Source organism: Pseudochaenichthys georgianus, chromosome 12 (genome assembly GCF_902827115.2).
Source record: "Pseudochaenichthys georgianus chromosome 12, fPseGeo1.2, whole genome shotgun sequence".
Classification (NCBI taxonomy): domain Eukaryota; kingdom Metazoa; phylum Chordata; class Actinopteri; order Perciformes; family Channichthyidae; genus Pseudochaenichthys; species Pseudochaenichthys georgianus.
Window position 1 is genome coordinate 11,587,762 of NC_047514.1, and position 15,064 is coordinate 11,602,825.

General features: G+C 42.4%; 1 protein-coding gene across 2 annotated transcripts in view; it reads right to left on the minus strand.

Moving 5' to 3' along the window:
* rimbp2a (RIMS binding protein 2a) overlaps positions 1–15,064 on the minus strand; it is a 61,342-nt gene that overhangs the window by 14,776 nt on the left and 31,502 nt on the right. For both annotated transcript variants that reach the window (XM_034096216.2, XM_034096215.2), the window contains exons 4-11: positions 14,205–14,294; positions 12,426–12,548; positions 8,553–8,657; positions 4,854–5,058; positions 3,496–3,653; positions 3,217–3,296; positions 2,961–3,070; positions 528–1,346 (exon numbers count right to left, since the gene is read on the minus strand). In XM_034096216.2, coding sequence (XP_033952107.1) covers positions 528–1,346; positions 2,961–3,070; positions 3,217–3,296; positions 3,496–3,653; positions 4,854–5,058; positions 8,553–8,657; positions 12,426–12,548; positions 14,205–14,294 — 1,690 coding nt within the window. The remainder of the gene's footprint in view (positions 1–527; positions 1,347–2,960; positions 3,071–3,216; positions 3,297–3,495; positions 3,654–4,853; positions 5,059–8,552; positions 8,658–12,425; positions 12,549–14,204; positions 14,295–15,064) is intronic.

The following is a 15,064-nucleotide window of genomic DNA, read 5'->3' on the forward strand; positions in this document are numbered from 1 at the left end:
ATTATTGGCAACACGGTTCGTAAATAAAAAAATCTTTCTGTATATATGCGATTTTGCCACGATCCCTTAATTGATTGCTCATATTGATCAATATGTCAAAAGCATTCACAGCATAATGACCATAGCTGTCTTCCAAAAGTATCCTAGCACTAATGTCCACTCCCATTAGTTTGCAATGGGAGAACATCTGTTAGTGCTCAGATATTTGGGAAACCCAGCCCAGAACTGATGTTTGATTCTGACCTGTTCTGCAATATGGTGTTGGACCTAGACAAAATACAATACACATCAGCAGCAGAGTAAGGCATTGCTGTACTGTGCTCTTCCACAGCACAGAGACATTACCATTTCAGGCTGGTGTTACAGTAAACTGAAATAAACAGAGTAATAGCAGCCTGTCATCTCCATCTGTCTCATCATCATTTAAAAACATGTAAAAAACAAACATAAAACACGACTGACAATCATCTGCTATGGATTTAGGCATATATTATTGATAGTGTGTCTATGTGTAGAAAAGAGCTGACCTGCCGCCTGAGTGCAGAACTCCACGCCGGCTTCTTTCCTCTCTCTCTGCTCCAGCGGCAGTTGCCATGGCACCTGGTGCGGCTGTGCCACCACCGACACTTTGTAAACTGTCAGGGGCTTCAGATTGATGAAGCGTAGTCTGTACCTTCCCGGCTTTACCACCGCATGCTCCGCCCCGTCCAAGAACACGGTGTGGCCATAGTTACTGTTGCTCGGCAACCAGGAGAGCTCGGCGGTGTCGCGCTGGATGTCGTCCACCCGGAGGCCGCAGGGAGCCACCACCACGTTGGCCCCCACCAGCAGGGTGCAGCGCAGCTCGTCTGAGAGCCCGCGCTCCGTGGCGCTCTGCACGGACACGCGGTGCACGCAGTCGTCCAGGTCCAGCTTCTCCAGCAGACTCTTGGTGCGGCCGCCGTACGCCACGCTGGCCCGGAGCTCCCCGTCCACCAACACGTTGTAGCCGGAGATGTTCCCCCAGCCTAAAGGCACGAGTGAAGGCTCCCAGCCCACAATGACGCTCCGTGCCAGCTGCTTGATCAGGTTGATCTTTCGGGGATAAGGCACAACGTCTTCCGCCAGGTCCTCAGGGTCCAGGGGCCCCCCTGTCCCATTGCTATAGGGAACCAAGGCGTTACATGAGCCCAGAGGGCCATCTTGGGAGAAACCTCCATCAAAAGCCACTAAGGCCAGGGACATATGGTCCCGTGAGCCGCGCTCCTCCCCTCCATCGCCGGCCTGAATCGCTAGTTTCTCCTTGTCCTGGACAAATTCCACAAAGTTGGAAGGAACGAGTCCTCGCTGGCCATCTAGCAGCTCCCCTGTGATGCAGAAAGATAAAGAGAGGAAGGTGTAGGAGATACATGACTCAACATTGTTCCCTGTTATTCTGGTCCATATGAATTAACAAAAGGTCTAATGCCAACTGCTTGGAAATGCTAGGAAAGCTTAACAGTCCCTCTGTGATGCCTCGTGCAAAGTTCATTAACTCTGCAGTAAAGCACCTAATTTAAAAAGTATATTTTAATTCTTACTTTATTCTTCTACTTCTCCACATTTCAGAAATAATATTGTACTAAATATCACTAAAAGCTTTTTAGAATAAGATTCTACAAGTAAAGCATACTATCAAATTATAAAATACGATAAAACATTATGTAGTTCAAATGTGTTCCATCAAGACCATCTGTACTGTATACTGAATAGATTTAAGATAAAGTAAAAAATAGGAATTCACTCGTAGTTTATAACAAGACAAAAGGCAAAACAAAGCTGGAACTTGGATACACTTCATCCTCAGTGAGAGCTGTTTGCCTTGCGGGCCGGGAATGAGTCAGTGAGTGAGAGGTGGCAGATATGTAAACATACAGTAGGTATTCTCTATGTACTTTTCTCTAACATGTAACATTTACCACAGCTTCTCTGATCTTTTGCACCCTCTCCAGTAAAACTGAGAAAACAACATTTCAAAGATCTTGAACTTTAGTTTGCCGCTTTTGAACATTTCGAGGAACACCCCTGAGCATGTGGATTCTGCGGTCAATGCAGAAAAAACCATTTTAGATTTGTAGTATTTCCCCAGGGGAAGAAGTTTAAAAAAGCTCCCCATCATCTTGTCTTCAATCCTTTTTTCCACAGTGGCCTGTGAGACCTTAAGCCCATATGTGCGTGTATTTGTGTGCAAGTGAGGGAGTGTGTTGTTTGTGTGCACTGATGATTAAGCCGAGCCCCGCTGGATTAGTCATCAAGCTAAAAGGGACCAAGGTCTCATCTTGACGACAGCTTGGTCCGAAGCCCGAGTCTCCCTCCTGCGTGGCTCCTCCACGATGCCATGCAATCTCTCTGCCCACAGCGGATGAATCACTGCAGCTGACTGTGTCTGTAGCGGGACGCGCTGTCTGCACGATGCTAGTCAGGGGGATTAGGACTGCCTCTGATGGAGAGGCCTTCATCATTCTGAAGAGATTAGCCCAAGAATCTGAAACTCTTCTTTTCTTTAAATCCATTTTCTTTTCTAATTTATTTATCAATTCCACAAGCTGCAAAACTCACTTGTTCTAAGAGAAGTTAAAACCTCATCACCCATAGCAACAATGAAGCGTGCAGTATAAGTGTTGCTCATTGAGAAAGGATGTTCAGAGGGCATTTAGACGATAAATGCAAATCTGTAAACAGAACAAATTGACTGTGGAATAACTAACAAAGGTCTTGGCATTCATTTTCATTGTTGGATAATGAATGTGTTGATTCACACGCTTGTTGTGACTGTCAGGCATTCTCTTCAGCAGCAGCAGCAGACAGAGGACACCTCTTGCTCTTCTGTAATCTCTCAACTTTAAGATGCCATCATTTGCCGTTTCTGTCTCGGCTTCACTTTCCAGTTAGAACTGATCAATATTTTCCACGTCATCTCGGAGAATTGTTTTTCTTCTCACCTTGATAGAAACCATCGTCATCCATGTTTCCGTACACGTACAGATACTTCCCAGCCACAAGGGGGAGTTCTGCTTCAGGATGCTCGTTTGGTCCATCGTAAGGATTATAGCTGAAAGGAGAATTTCAGAGTTTTATCATCAGCTTTTTTTAAATAATTTCCAAATAAAGAAGCAGTTTGTCAGTTAACGATTTTATTATTATACTATGTTAAGATTATATGTAATACAATTATTCCTGAAAGCTGAGGTCATTCACCTGTATCGGGCAGTGCAAAGGCGGACCTGGCCTGTGTAACGAGGCTTGGACCTGGGTGAGGGGCTGGCCTCATCCTCCATCTACAGATCCAGATCCAAAGATGAATATTATTCACACATATAAACACTATTCATAGGTAATACTCAACCTAAGAGCAAGCAATTACAGCCATTACGTTGGAATAGATGACTTTGTAACTGGGTTAATGTTGAGAACATGGAAAACTAGCATGATGAGTGACTCAAGCATTAATGAGATGATGCAGTCACACAGTCCCACCTCGGAGGGGGTCCGCTGTCGGGGGCTGCCGGGGCGGTCCGTTGTCACGGTGTTGTGTTTGACAGACAGCAGGTCCTGTCTGTCTCTGTCTCCAGTCTGTGGTTGGCGGGGTAAGAACCGGGAGATCAGGAGCGGCGGGTCTGAGGCGCTCTCATTGCCTGGGAGACATTGATTTCCATAGCAAATAAAGAGCAACTGTTATTCCTTCTGCACCCATTTGCTGCTCATTGTACAGCTATTGATCTCCTGTTGAAGCGAGTGCACAGCAAACACTCCTCATGGCAGAGGCTTTCCCACCCCCATCAACACCTCACATCTGCAACGCGTTTGTCCTTAAATACCACTGAGGTCCACGGGGGAAGAAAACACACACACACACACACACTTGAAAAACTCAGGAAATAGAAAACTGAGGACTCAGGGTGTGAACAGCTAAATTCCTTGAGGATATTAAAGCAAGTCAACAACATGGCTCCTCTGTATCAGTGGCTTTTCTGGTTTGTGAATGAGTAACATTATGCATTAGCACAAAAGCATCCCCCCCCCCTGTTTCAAGTGAAGGAAAAGATAAAACAGGATTTCCAGCACTTCAAAGACCCTGGTCTGTGCCAGACTGTATAAATCTACATCGCTGATACGTCTCTATCTGCTGCCGCTGCAGGTTGCACAATGTGTGTTTGAATGCTAATGTGGTAAACCACATTCATGTCATACATCAGGCCTGTGATCAGTTACGATAGATATTGATCATGAATAAGCAGTATCCACCTCTGGTCAGGAGTGAGCTGATGCAGCTGTGATGCGAGCTGTCTGCGGATCAGATCACTCATTTCATTCTGATCACAGGCCCTTTGATCACATGTGATTTGGTGGATGCTTTTATCTATTGTGTAGAGTCAGTGCATTCATTATTTTGAATAACGTGTGGACAACACTACGGAAACCCTTTACCCTGATAGTGAATGTGACGTATTCCTATGAAAAGTACTCGATTGAGATTTAGCATTGCATTTTAAAAGCTTTGTCAGTCACGTTTTACTTTTTATACGTTGTTTTTTTTCCTTATTGGTTTCTGTGAACAACAATAAGTCAACTTCAGATGCGCCAAACGTCCTCAACCATCCTAATCTTATGCAAAATGATGAGTCATGTTCATCATTTGGAGGTGTCGGGCCGATTGTAAAGCCCACTAAACACTGGAGTAGTCCAATCATGGTCATTTCACAAAGACATCTGTGAGATTGGTGCAGTTCTTTCAAGCACAAGTTATACTTACATTATCATTGTAGTAAACATATCAAATCTGAAAGGCAGATAATTGGATATATATATGAAGTTTGTCCAGAGCTGAGACCCACCTGTCTTTGTGTGGGCTTCAAATCCAAGGCTGACTTGTGAACGTCTTTGCTCTGATGACAGAGGGAACTGGGATCTGGAGTCGGGATTTCTTTTAGGGATGCACGCAGTGTCTGATTGCAAACGGAAATTCAGCAGCTCGTTGGACAGCTGATGGAAGTGTTCACTCTGTGACCTGCATCTCTGCTCCAGGTCACAAACCTTGACCTTTGATAGAGAAGAAGAGAAGAGAGGGGGGGGGGAGGAGAGGGGAAGGTAAAGAATGATTCATGAGGGGAACTTAACACACAAAGCATGTAGGGCACTTCATCACATGTAATGTTCAGATGTTAATTCTCTGAAGAACAGCCAACGATTCATCTATTAATGCTGATCAAACACAGAACCAATTAGAAGAGGATCCCTACAGAGGCTGTTTCATTATATAGTAGCATGTTATTTTGAAACCACTGCAGTCTAATCAAAGGATGTGTGGAGTCATCTGCACTGCTGCAGCTGCTCACAAACAACCCGGTATGACTCTGATAACAAAGCCTGAGTACTGGAAAGATTTAAGAGGATTATTAGACTCACAGTATAGGAATTAAAGATGCCATATCATAGATCTCATATCACAGGAAGTCAAGGAAGATGGATGGGATGTATGGTGAATATAATAGTACTCAATCTAGGCACATATGGATTCTCGATTTGCACAAAATACCCAGGAAAAAGCTTGAGTGATTTGCGGAAAAATTCACATATGAAACTATTCAGGGGGGAAAATAAATACCTGAAACATTCTGTCCTTTTTGTTCTGCTCAGACAAAATGGAGGGAGACAGAAATAAGTAAAGAAAGAAGAAAAAATGAAAGAAAAAAACACAACACAGAAATGAAAACGTTGCAAAGGAGGAAAAGATAAAATGCAAAACAATAATATATTTATCAATACAGACAAATGTACAAAAGCAAAATTGAAGAAGAAGGAACTGAACAGAAACACAAATATGTGTGTTTGTCAGACTGAAAGAAGCCTTTTAAGCACAAAATAAGGAATGTACACAGAAAGCAGAGTCAAGAGGTTGGTTTGTTTTGTATACCTGCAGAAAAGAGTGTTCACATGAATGTAAAGTAACAGGCCTGTGAAAGGGACAATGAATTGATTTGATGAATTGGTGAGAAAGTAACTCTAGTGGAGTTTCCATTTCTCTGTCCAAGCTCGTCGGAGCCAAACTAAGGCTGCTTGTTCAGCAAAACCGCTTTAAAGTGCTTCAGATGGATAATACCTCGACCTCACTCGAACTACATTCAGAGGAGTCGGAAACCTATTGTCTTGACAAAAAGGATTAAGAGTGGAATGAGAAAATAATTTAAGTCGATGATCCAGTGACAAGCATCTGTGATGAAAACAGCAGGTCGGAGATTTGATCAGAGGGGAATCTGGTATGCAAGGTCAGCCTGACTGCAAGATTAGAGGAAAATATTGTTAAGTTTGAAAGAATATTTCACAAAACAACAGTAAAGAAGGAACAGGCAGGAATACGAAAGAAAACACAGAAGCTGAGCCACTGTTTGTTTTAAAATCTCAAATGTATCGCTCACAAACAGGTGCGGTATTGGATAACCGACACAGTATTACAGTGTTTGTCCACAAATAATACCGTACTGACTTTTGAATTAAATGTAACCACCTGTTCATACCCTGGAGATTTGTAAAAGAGGAACTGGCGCATACATATGACAAACTCCTTTCATTTACCGATTGTTCTACAAATTGCTTTACGACAAGACATGAACAGGGGACAACAGAGATAAGAGGCAGACAATAATGTTTAAAAGCAAGTGTAAAAAGTATTAAATAATTGGTAAAGCCGGAGAAAAGAAATTGAGTTTTAATTCAGGGGGGGGGGCGTTTGCGGAGAAAGAGTCATGGGCAGTACTTTCTTTCATTCTATTGTGTGGGGATTTTTAAGGCACTTCATCGAGCATACTTCAGAAATGTAAAACTATAATGTCAGAAAGTAAATAAAGTAACCAGATTTGGGATGTAGTGTGTGTCACCCTCTATCTCCTGTTAGTGTTCTTGTACCTGCTGTCGTGGGACAGCTGACCAATTACATCTTAGCAATTGAACTAAAAAAACCTCCTTCACAACAAGACCGACCACTGCGTAGTTTGTCCCTACCGTGTTATTTATCCAAGAAAAAAGTGACACTGAGTAAAAGATCTTTGTGTGTTCATGTTACCTAACCTCTCACAGGTGGAGCGCTGCTTCATGCTCTTGGTCAGCTTGGACCTGAGCTTGCAGAGAGCAAACAGAAACACACAGTGGCACCTGACACTGTGATCACAGTGCATGAGGTGAAGATGACAGCACACCGCTGACATACTGTCAACACAATATCCTGGCAGAGACTCAGTGGTTGATCACAGCACTGGTACATGAATAGATTCTAGATGCTACTCCTGATGGCACGGTTCTGGTGAGCAGTAGGATTTATTTTGGGGTCTGTTAGTGTCTAAGAAGTGGCTCCAGGCATCGTGAAACATCTTTTGTTTAGTTGTACACTTGGCCTAGATATTTGTTTGTGTGTTTGTTTGGTTTGAACAGACACCAATGCACATACAGGACATTAAGCAGGTACATGGAGACAACAAGCACGAAGACCTCACAGACTACTAAAGCTTCAGTCACTGTTCAGCCCTTTATCAAAGCCTGTGTGGTGTAGTCCAGTGGGAATGAGCATATTAACATATCAGTCATTTGAATAAGCTTTTTTTTTTTTCACTTTTTGTCTGATCTATTTATGGTGTGTAAATAATTAACAGGAAATGACACTGCAACAGGACAAGAAATACAATGTTTAAAAGTAAATATTTGTTCATTTAACAATTAAAAATGTAGGATTGAAAAAGTAAATCAGGGTGAATTATGAATGACAGACTTGAAGAGGAAAACATCCCCAAACTCCTTAATTACAATATTCTTGCATAGATTAGTGCCACGCATTTGGGCCAGACTTGGTAAACAGAAAGGCATATAATTAGCATTTTAGACATTTCAAAAGCCTTAGAACTTCACAAGGAGTTTAAATGTATCAACAGCAAGAAAGGCAACACTTTAGGCGGAGAGATCTTTGTCACACTATCTAACAATATGAAAAGGTGTTGCTGCATTTTCTCAAGAAATCTGCAGATTTTTTGAAAGCTTTGAGGTCTTTTCATCTTTCTGATGCAGTATCAGATATTCAATGACAGTGATTCAGCAGAAACTGGTCACTGACACATCAAATACTGACAACAAGGAGGGAGACAGAAAAAAAGTAAAGAAAGAAGACAAATTAAAAAGGTACAGATACAACAAATATATAACATTAAAGAAGAAGGAAATGAACAGAAACACAAATAATGTGCGTTTGTCAGACTGAAAGACATTTCACAAAAAGCAGAAAAGAGCTTGGTTTGCTTTAACCTACACAGCAGTTTTGTATACCTGTTGAAAAGTGTGTTTCCCCATGAATGCAAAGAAACAGGCCTGTGAAAGGGATAATGAATTGATCCAATGGATTTGTGAGAAGAAAGTAACTCCAGTTTCCATTTCTCGGTCAAAACTCTTGATTTTCTTCCGAGCCGATTGAGGATTTTCAGGATGTCATAATGATAACAAATAAGATTTCAATAACCAGTTTCAAATGTTTGCCTGTATCCGTATGGCCGTACCTTTTGCAGTTGATTGATCTCCTTCTGCTTGGTGTGAAGGGCCACCAAGGCTTGCTCATGCTCCGTCTGCAGCTGCTGCTTCAGCTCCACAGCCTCTTGCGTATGCTGCAGGAGAAACAGAGAGGATGTGGCTTTGTTGAAGGATGTTATTTACACAGTATATTTGACAGTAACCCACTTCAGGGAAAGAGAAACCAAACATTTTTCTTCCTTTAAATCTAAATTGATTTCACTGTGAAAGAATGATACAGTATGGGATGTTTATCCCATTTGTAATGTATATCTATCAGATGCAGCCTACTCCGAAGTGACTCAGACGAAGCTGTAACGCCTGGTCACCCACGCTGCTCCTCAATCTACCCTTTCCCAAATTAGCCGAGTCATGACTATACACTATCTTTCCGGAGTCACGACCAGCTGTCGCATCTAGCAGGAACAGAGTTAAGGCCATAAGATGTTTCAGAGGGCTTAGGAAGAAAAGACAGCTTAAAAGGCTCTGACATTCATCATTTTCTCTCTGTGTTCTCTCTGCCTTGAAAAAAGGAAAGAAAAGCCTCTTTACCTCCCGGAGTGGCTTCGAGGTGTCCTGAGCAGGCAGCCGCTGCTTTGCATAATCAGGAAGAAGTTTTAAGCTGCAGAGCACTGGGCTGGCTGAGAGGCTGTCACTGCAGCCTTAGTGAACACTTTCTCTTCTTTCTTTTTTAAACTCATGGATATTTAGGGAAGGCTTGATGAACTAACCTACATTTTCAGCAAACAGCCTGTGATGTCATGTTAAAACAGACTTCCTAATCATACTTTAGGCCATAACTCAAAAGATAGCTTTTAGATATACTCATTCAAATTGGCTCCAACACATGGGCTGTGCATATTCAGAAAGTATTAAAGGTGGGGTAGGTCATTTTGGAGAAACCAGCTCGAGTGCGCTAGGAATTTAAAATACAGCCGGAAGAAATCTGCCACTTCCTTACAGAGCCCCTCCTCCAACACACACGAAGGCGCACATGACCAATGAGGGCACGAGATAAGTTTGTGCACAGATGGAAGGCTGACAGGCAGGTAGGCCGTCCAGTTACTTTAGCCGGGCCGGCTCAGATGATTGGTCGTGCTTTTTACAGTACCACGGCTTCCACAGATGACACTTTTTTATGGATTTTTATCAAAGCACTTCAGATATTCATTGCTATCGGGATGTTAAGAGCATTCCATGGAATATAACAAAAAGTGTATCTCGAGCCGGTTTCTCAAACTTACCTACCCCACCTTTAAGTGTAATGTAACGTCTGGTAGGAAGTGAAAAACTGTTGCAGACATTGAGTATAAGATCAAAATAACAATATGAGGGCAACTTTATCTCTTTAAAAATGTTGGAAAAGGTTTAATATCAGGATTGAGACATTGTTTAATTGCTATTAGAACCACTGCTACATAAACAGCATTACAAGTAGAAATGGAAGGATTGCCACTGGAATGAAGGAGAATAAAGCCATAGTTAAATGACAGAGTAAATGCAAAAGGAGGATCACAACAAACAAGAGACACTGAGACCCTGCTGCTTCCTGCAAAGCCTGCAGCTACAGAGATGAGGAGGGTGTGTGTACACAATACTGTAAAGACAAATATCTTGAGACGGGGGATATGTACGGCCTGGATGAGCTGTAAACCTGACACCTGAGATTTGGACTCGACTATTTACAGATCCTGGGTACTACTGTATATGTAGTGTGACTCACGGGATGAAGACTGCAGGTATAAGCCTGCCACGCAGTATTCTCTCCCCTCCTGTACATCTGACAATAACTCCCTTTGTTACCAGATTATATAACTTTAAAGTCAACATTGACAGTTCTGTATCTCATTAGCTTTGACTCAAGAAAAAGTCTGTCTTTTTTTCTTCATGTTGCATCTCCTCCATCTTGCTCTCTCCTCCCCACTTCGCCCCGTGTAATGTTCTCTAAATGTCTCTTTGTCTTCATAATCAATACACAATAAGAAAGTGACAAACCTTTCTTTGCTGTATTAGGGTGCGGGTCAGTTTTTCTCAGATGGGTACATTTCTCTCTCAAATATCCTGACATACAGGCAATCAATAGGAGATGCAGGGCGGCGAGGATTTGTAATGAAAGTGCCTCTCACGGCGCACTGAGACTGTGTCTGATTACTATTGGCAGACCATAACAGGGTGGAAAAAAAGAGCCTCTCCATGAATGCAATGACACTTCACCTCATGAGTTGCCATACCTTCTTCTAAAGTTTTTGCAGAAAACCAACACCTGGGAGATGGAGGTTTTCCCCAAAAGAAACAGCAAAAAATCGGGGTCTGAAAATCCTCCAGTTCTGATGAATTGTGCGAGGAGAACAGAACCACCGTAGTGAGCGAGGGATGAATGAGTGCAGATTGGAAAGCTGGAGAAATGTAGTGAGATATACAGTATGTCCGAGAAAGAGCGGACAGATAGAATCAGTGGTGATAAAGGGTTTAGATTCTTTTGCTTTGCCGACTCAGCAGAAAGATACGTGTAGGGTCTCTGAGACATATAGCTCGGTGGATTTCTACAACAAATGACGGGAGAGATGAAGAAGAAACAATTTCACATTCATCTTATTGAAGTCTGAACTAAAGTTTGATTAATTTACATATTCTAATCCATAACTGCAGATCATTAAATGTGAGCAAAGAAAGGACTATATGAACAATGGCACATTGGAATCCTTTGAGGAATAATAATGTGTTTTTCAGAAAAAATCTCTCACCGACAGCTTTACCACAATACTCAAAATACTTGGTGTATTTATCTGGTGTGGATCACATGGACTTTTTTAAACTAAAACTAATACCACAAAGCAGTGGAAATGACTCAGAACTCAAAGTTGTCATAGTTAGAAATCAAGTACATGATTTGCCAAAATGTTAAAGGTTTAAGGGGATATGAAAAAACGTTATGTTTGCTTGTGCGGTATCTACTGTCGAGTGCCTGCCTACAGACAGACTGGGAAATAGGACAAAACAAGTCATAAACCATCGTATCCCACAAGCCATTCAGATTTGGCTCCACTTTCTATGTCCCATTCAGGCTCATCAGAGTTTTTTACAGCTCGACTACTTTTGCAAAAGTTATTTTTCTTGCAAGTCTCTAGGGGTGTTTCTCAATCGCGAGTAAAGCTGCTCCAGAGCCACTATTTCAAGCATACTACGTCATCGAGTGCCGCCGAAGTACTGTTCCAATGTCCAGCATACTTGGAATTCTACCGAGCCCGGCGTACTTCGTTTGGAGAAATGTCGAGGCTGCAAATGTGTAGACTCTGGTCTTAAAATCCCCACAATGCTTTGCGCACGGACCAATTTCCCCAAATCTGTGGCGGAAAAAGTGAGGCGGGGCCTCTCATATGACGCACACCTGCACACTTGCTCGCCTGTTCCACTCTTTGTTTTCCGAATGCCAGGAAGTATTCTTGCCTCGCTTCTGAAGCAAGACGCTCGGAAGACATGTGCTACCAAGCAAGCGCACTCGAGATTGAGAAACACCCCAGGTCTCTTTGATTTAGGTCGGGGACCTTAAAGAGACAGGCTCAAAAATTAGGCTTTTACATCAGAGGGTAATAAATACAGGTACATTCAGACAGACAGTATAACATCGAGTAATAAAATGTAAAATGTGCAACATATTTAAGTGATAGGTAAAAGGGTGCTAATGCGAAGGATGCTATGATTGGAAATTAACCAAAAACGTATCACATTGTTTGTATACAAAATATAAAATGCATGGATTAAATGATGATTGCACAGAAGCATGTAAGCGGTGTTAACATTAGAGTGTTTATGGGATCATGTGAATGAGATGATGGGATATAGCAACATTAGCAACAGCTCACCTTCAGCACCTGCTCCAGGTTCTCCACTCTGCCTTGGAGGTGGCTCTTCTGCTGCTGGGCCACGTCTCTCTCCTGGCTCACGACCGCTAAGGTCTGTCTCAGCTGGTCACAGTCTGATCGCACCTAAGTGAACAGGAAACAAGTCCCGTGTTGAGGGAGGGAGGGAGGAGAACAAGATAAAAAAAGAGCAAGGAGGTTAAGAGGATTATAAACAATATACAAAGGTAGACACAGGCACCAGGAAAAACATTACAACGTAAGAGGATATGCTTACCCTTACATACTTTAAGGGGAAAAGACATTTGGTAACTTCTACCAGGTTTGTCCTTGCAGTAGACCTACTGTTTATATTCATGAATAGAGGCATTTCTTTTCTTTTTTAGCTGGAGGGTTGATTGGAGTTCATAGTCGGAGGAGAAATTAATCAGCACATTTCAATTTAGGCTTGATGAGAAAGAGCTGCTGACTTGAGCGTTCTGCGTCTCGTTCCTTCATCAGTCAGAGGCCTTGAGCTAAGCTGGTTCCTCTAAAGGTGGCCTCTCAGGATCAAGCAGAACCATCCCTCAGCCATACACCAATCGTCTCATTAACGAGCAAAAGAGATGAGCAGACAAAAAGATAAGCTCACTCAAAGTGCTTACTCTCTGACTGTTGCAAAGGCAATGAGTTTATTCATATCGGGAAATGTAGGACAAGTGCTCAAGTAGCATCTAAGCTACGTCCCGTTGGACAAGCAGCTAAATTATCATTGTTACACATTCAAACATGCTTTAAAAAATCATTTATAATACACTTAATTTATGAGCAAAAAGAACCTCAAAAACCAATCTATAATTTAAGACATCAAATATAACCTTAAAAACTATGATCTGGGAATTAAACCAATAGTTAGCATTTTAGTCTATACCTTCCGTATATAATACAATCCAATATATGTTCGATACATATTCTGTATTATTCAGTAAAGGGCGGCTGGTACTGAAATTCCAATTTTAAATCATTGAATCACTTTATGGAGTCCAATATAAGACTAACAATACATACTATGATTTTGAGTCAAACTTTTTGTATTCTCTTTTAACTCTAAACTGTCTCCGGAAGATGTATTATCCGTTTCTGTGATAACCATGTGACATGCCATCACCACCTTCCTATTTCTCTTCCTTTTTCCATTCCTTAATTTTCTCTCTATGCATCTTCCACTATTTGCAGCCCGTCACTCTCATTCATATGAGACTCGACTCGCTTTTTCATCTCTGTGCCCACCTTGGCGGTGCACAGATGGCATCTTCTTGTGTGGCATGGTGGAGCAAAATCTCCGAGCTGAGTCCCTGGACACGTGTCATATGTGCCCCCATTGTGAAAGTCACCATTAGCAGCAGAGAAGCTAATCGCCTACCGTCTGGGTCTGTGTGTTTATGTATGCATGTGTGAAGTGGGGATGAAGGCCGATTACGGGAAAAGAAACGCAGCAATGATGTGTGTGTATGAGACGGAAAACATGACATCAATAGCACATGTATACATCGTTGGCGTGAAGAGGCAACACATGATAACACATAACGATGGTAACCAGGCTGCAGGTGTATTGATCTACAGAGATGAATCACAGCCGGCAACGTATGACTGATGTTACAGATATTTATAAGACGTGTGCATGTGGTATGTAGCCCCTATGATTAGTAGTGCCTTATGCAATATATGTTACCATTGATCATAGCATGGCCATTGATCATCAGTGTGTGTGTTTCCTTGCTTTCACATGTGTCAGAGCCGTACCTGGTCATACTTGGACGTCTTCAGGTGGTGTGTGATCAGCTCAAGGTTCAGACGATTTTTCTCCTGCAAGGCAGCATGGAGCTTTGCTCTCTGAAGAAGGTACAAGAGAAACAGAAGAGAGTTAAGTGTGTTGTTACATTACGAAACATTATCTTCCTCATTGCAAAGACGTTCCTGTCTGACTGCATCATGTATGCAAGCCACACACTGCAACTCCATCTTACAACTATTATATAAGTGACAGATGAAAGGGCCAGGTTAGTGTGTGTGTGTGTGTGTGTGTGTGTGTGTGTGTGTGTGTGTGTGTGTGTGTGTGTGTGTGTGTGTGTGTGTGTGTGTGTATGTGTGTGTGTGTGTGTGTGTGTGTGTGTGTGTGTGTGTGTGTGTGTGTGTGTGTGTGTGTGTGTGTGTGTGTGTGTGTGTGTGTGTGTGTGTGTGTGTGTGTGTGTGTGTGTGTGTGTGTGTGTGTGTGTGTGTGTGTGTCTAAGCTTTTCTCCAAGACGCTGTCTGGAGGACAAAACCCACAGCTGCATACTGTCACCCTCCATTTGGTATGTGGCATTAGGAGTGGAGGGGGAAGAGCTGAACGAAGAGGGGCACACAGGAAGAGAGAGACAAGAGAGAGATGGATGGAGGGATGGTGTGGAAGAGGAATTGGGAAAAGGTTTGAGGGAGAAATATTCAGGAAAAAGTAACAACCCGAGGAATTTGAAGGATGGAATAAGGGAGAGTCAGTTGAATGCTAAATAAGCTAACAAGTGCACATTGTCTCCTGCATCTCAATATGAGATTAAGTTCCATTACACGTAAAAAGGATTGAAAAGAGGTGTGCACTTCCTGACTGACTCGCCACTGCCCAG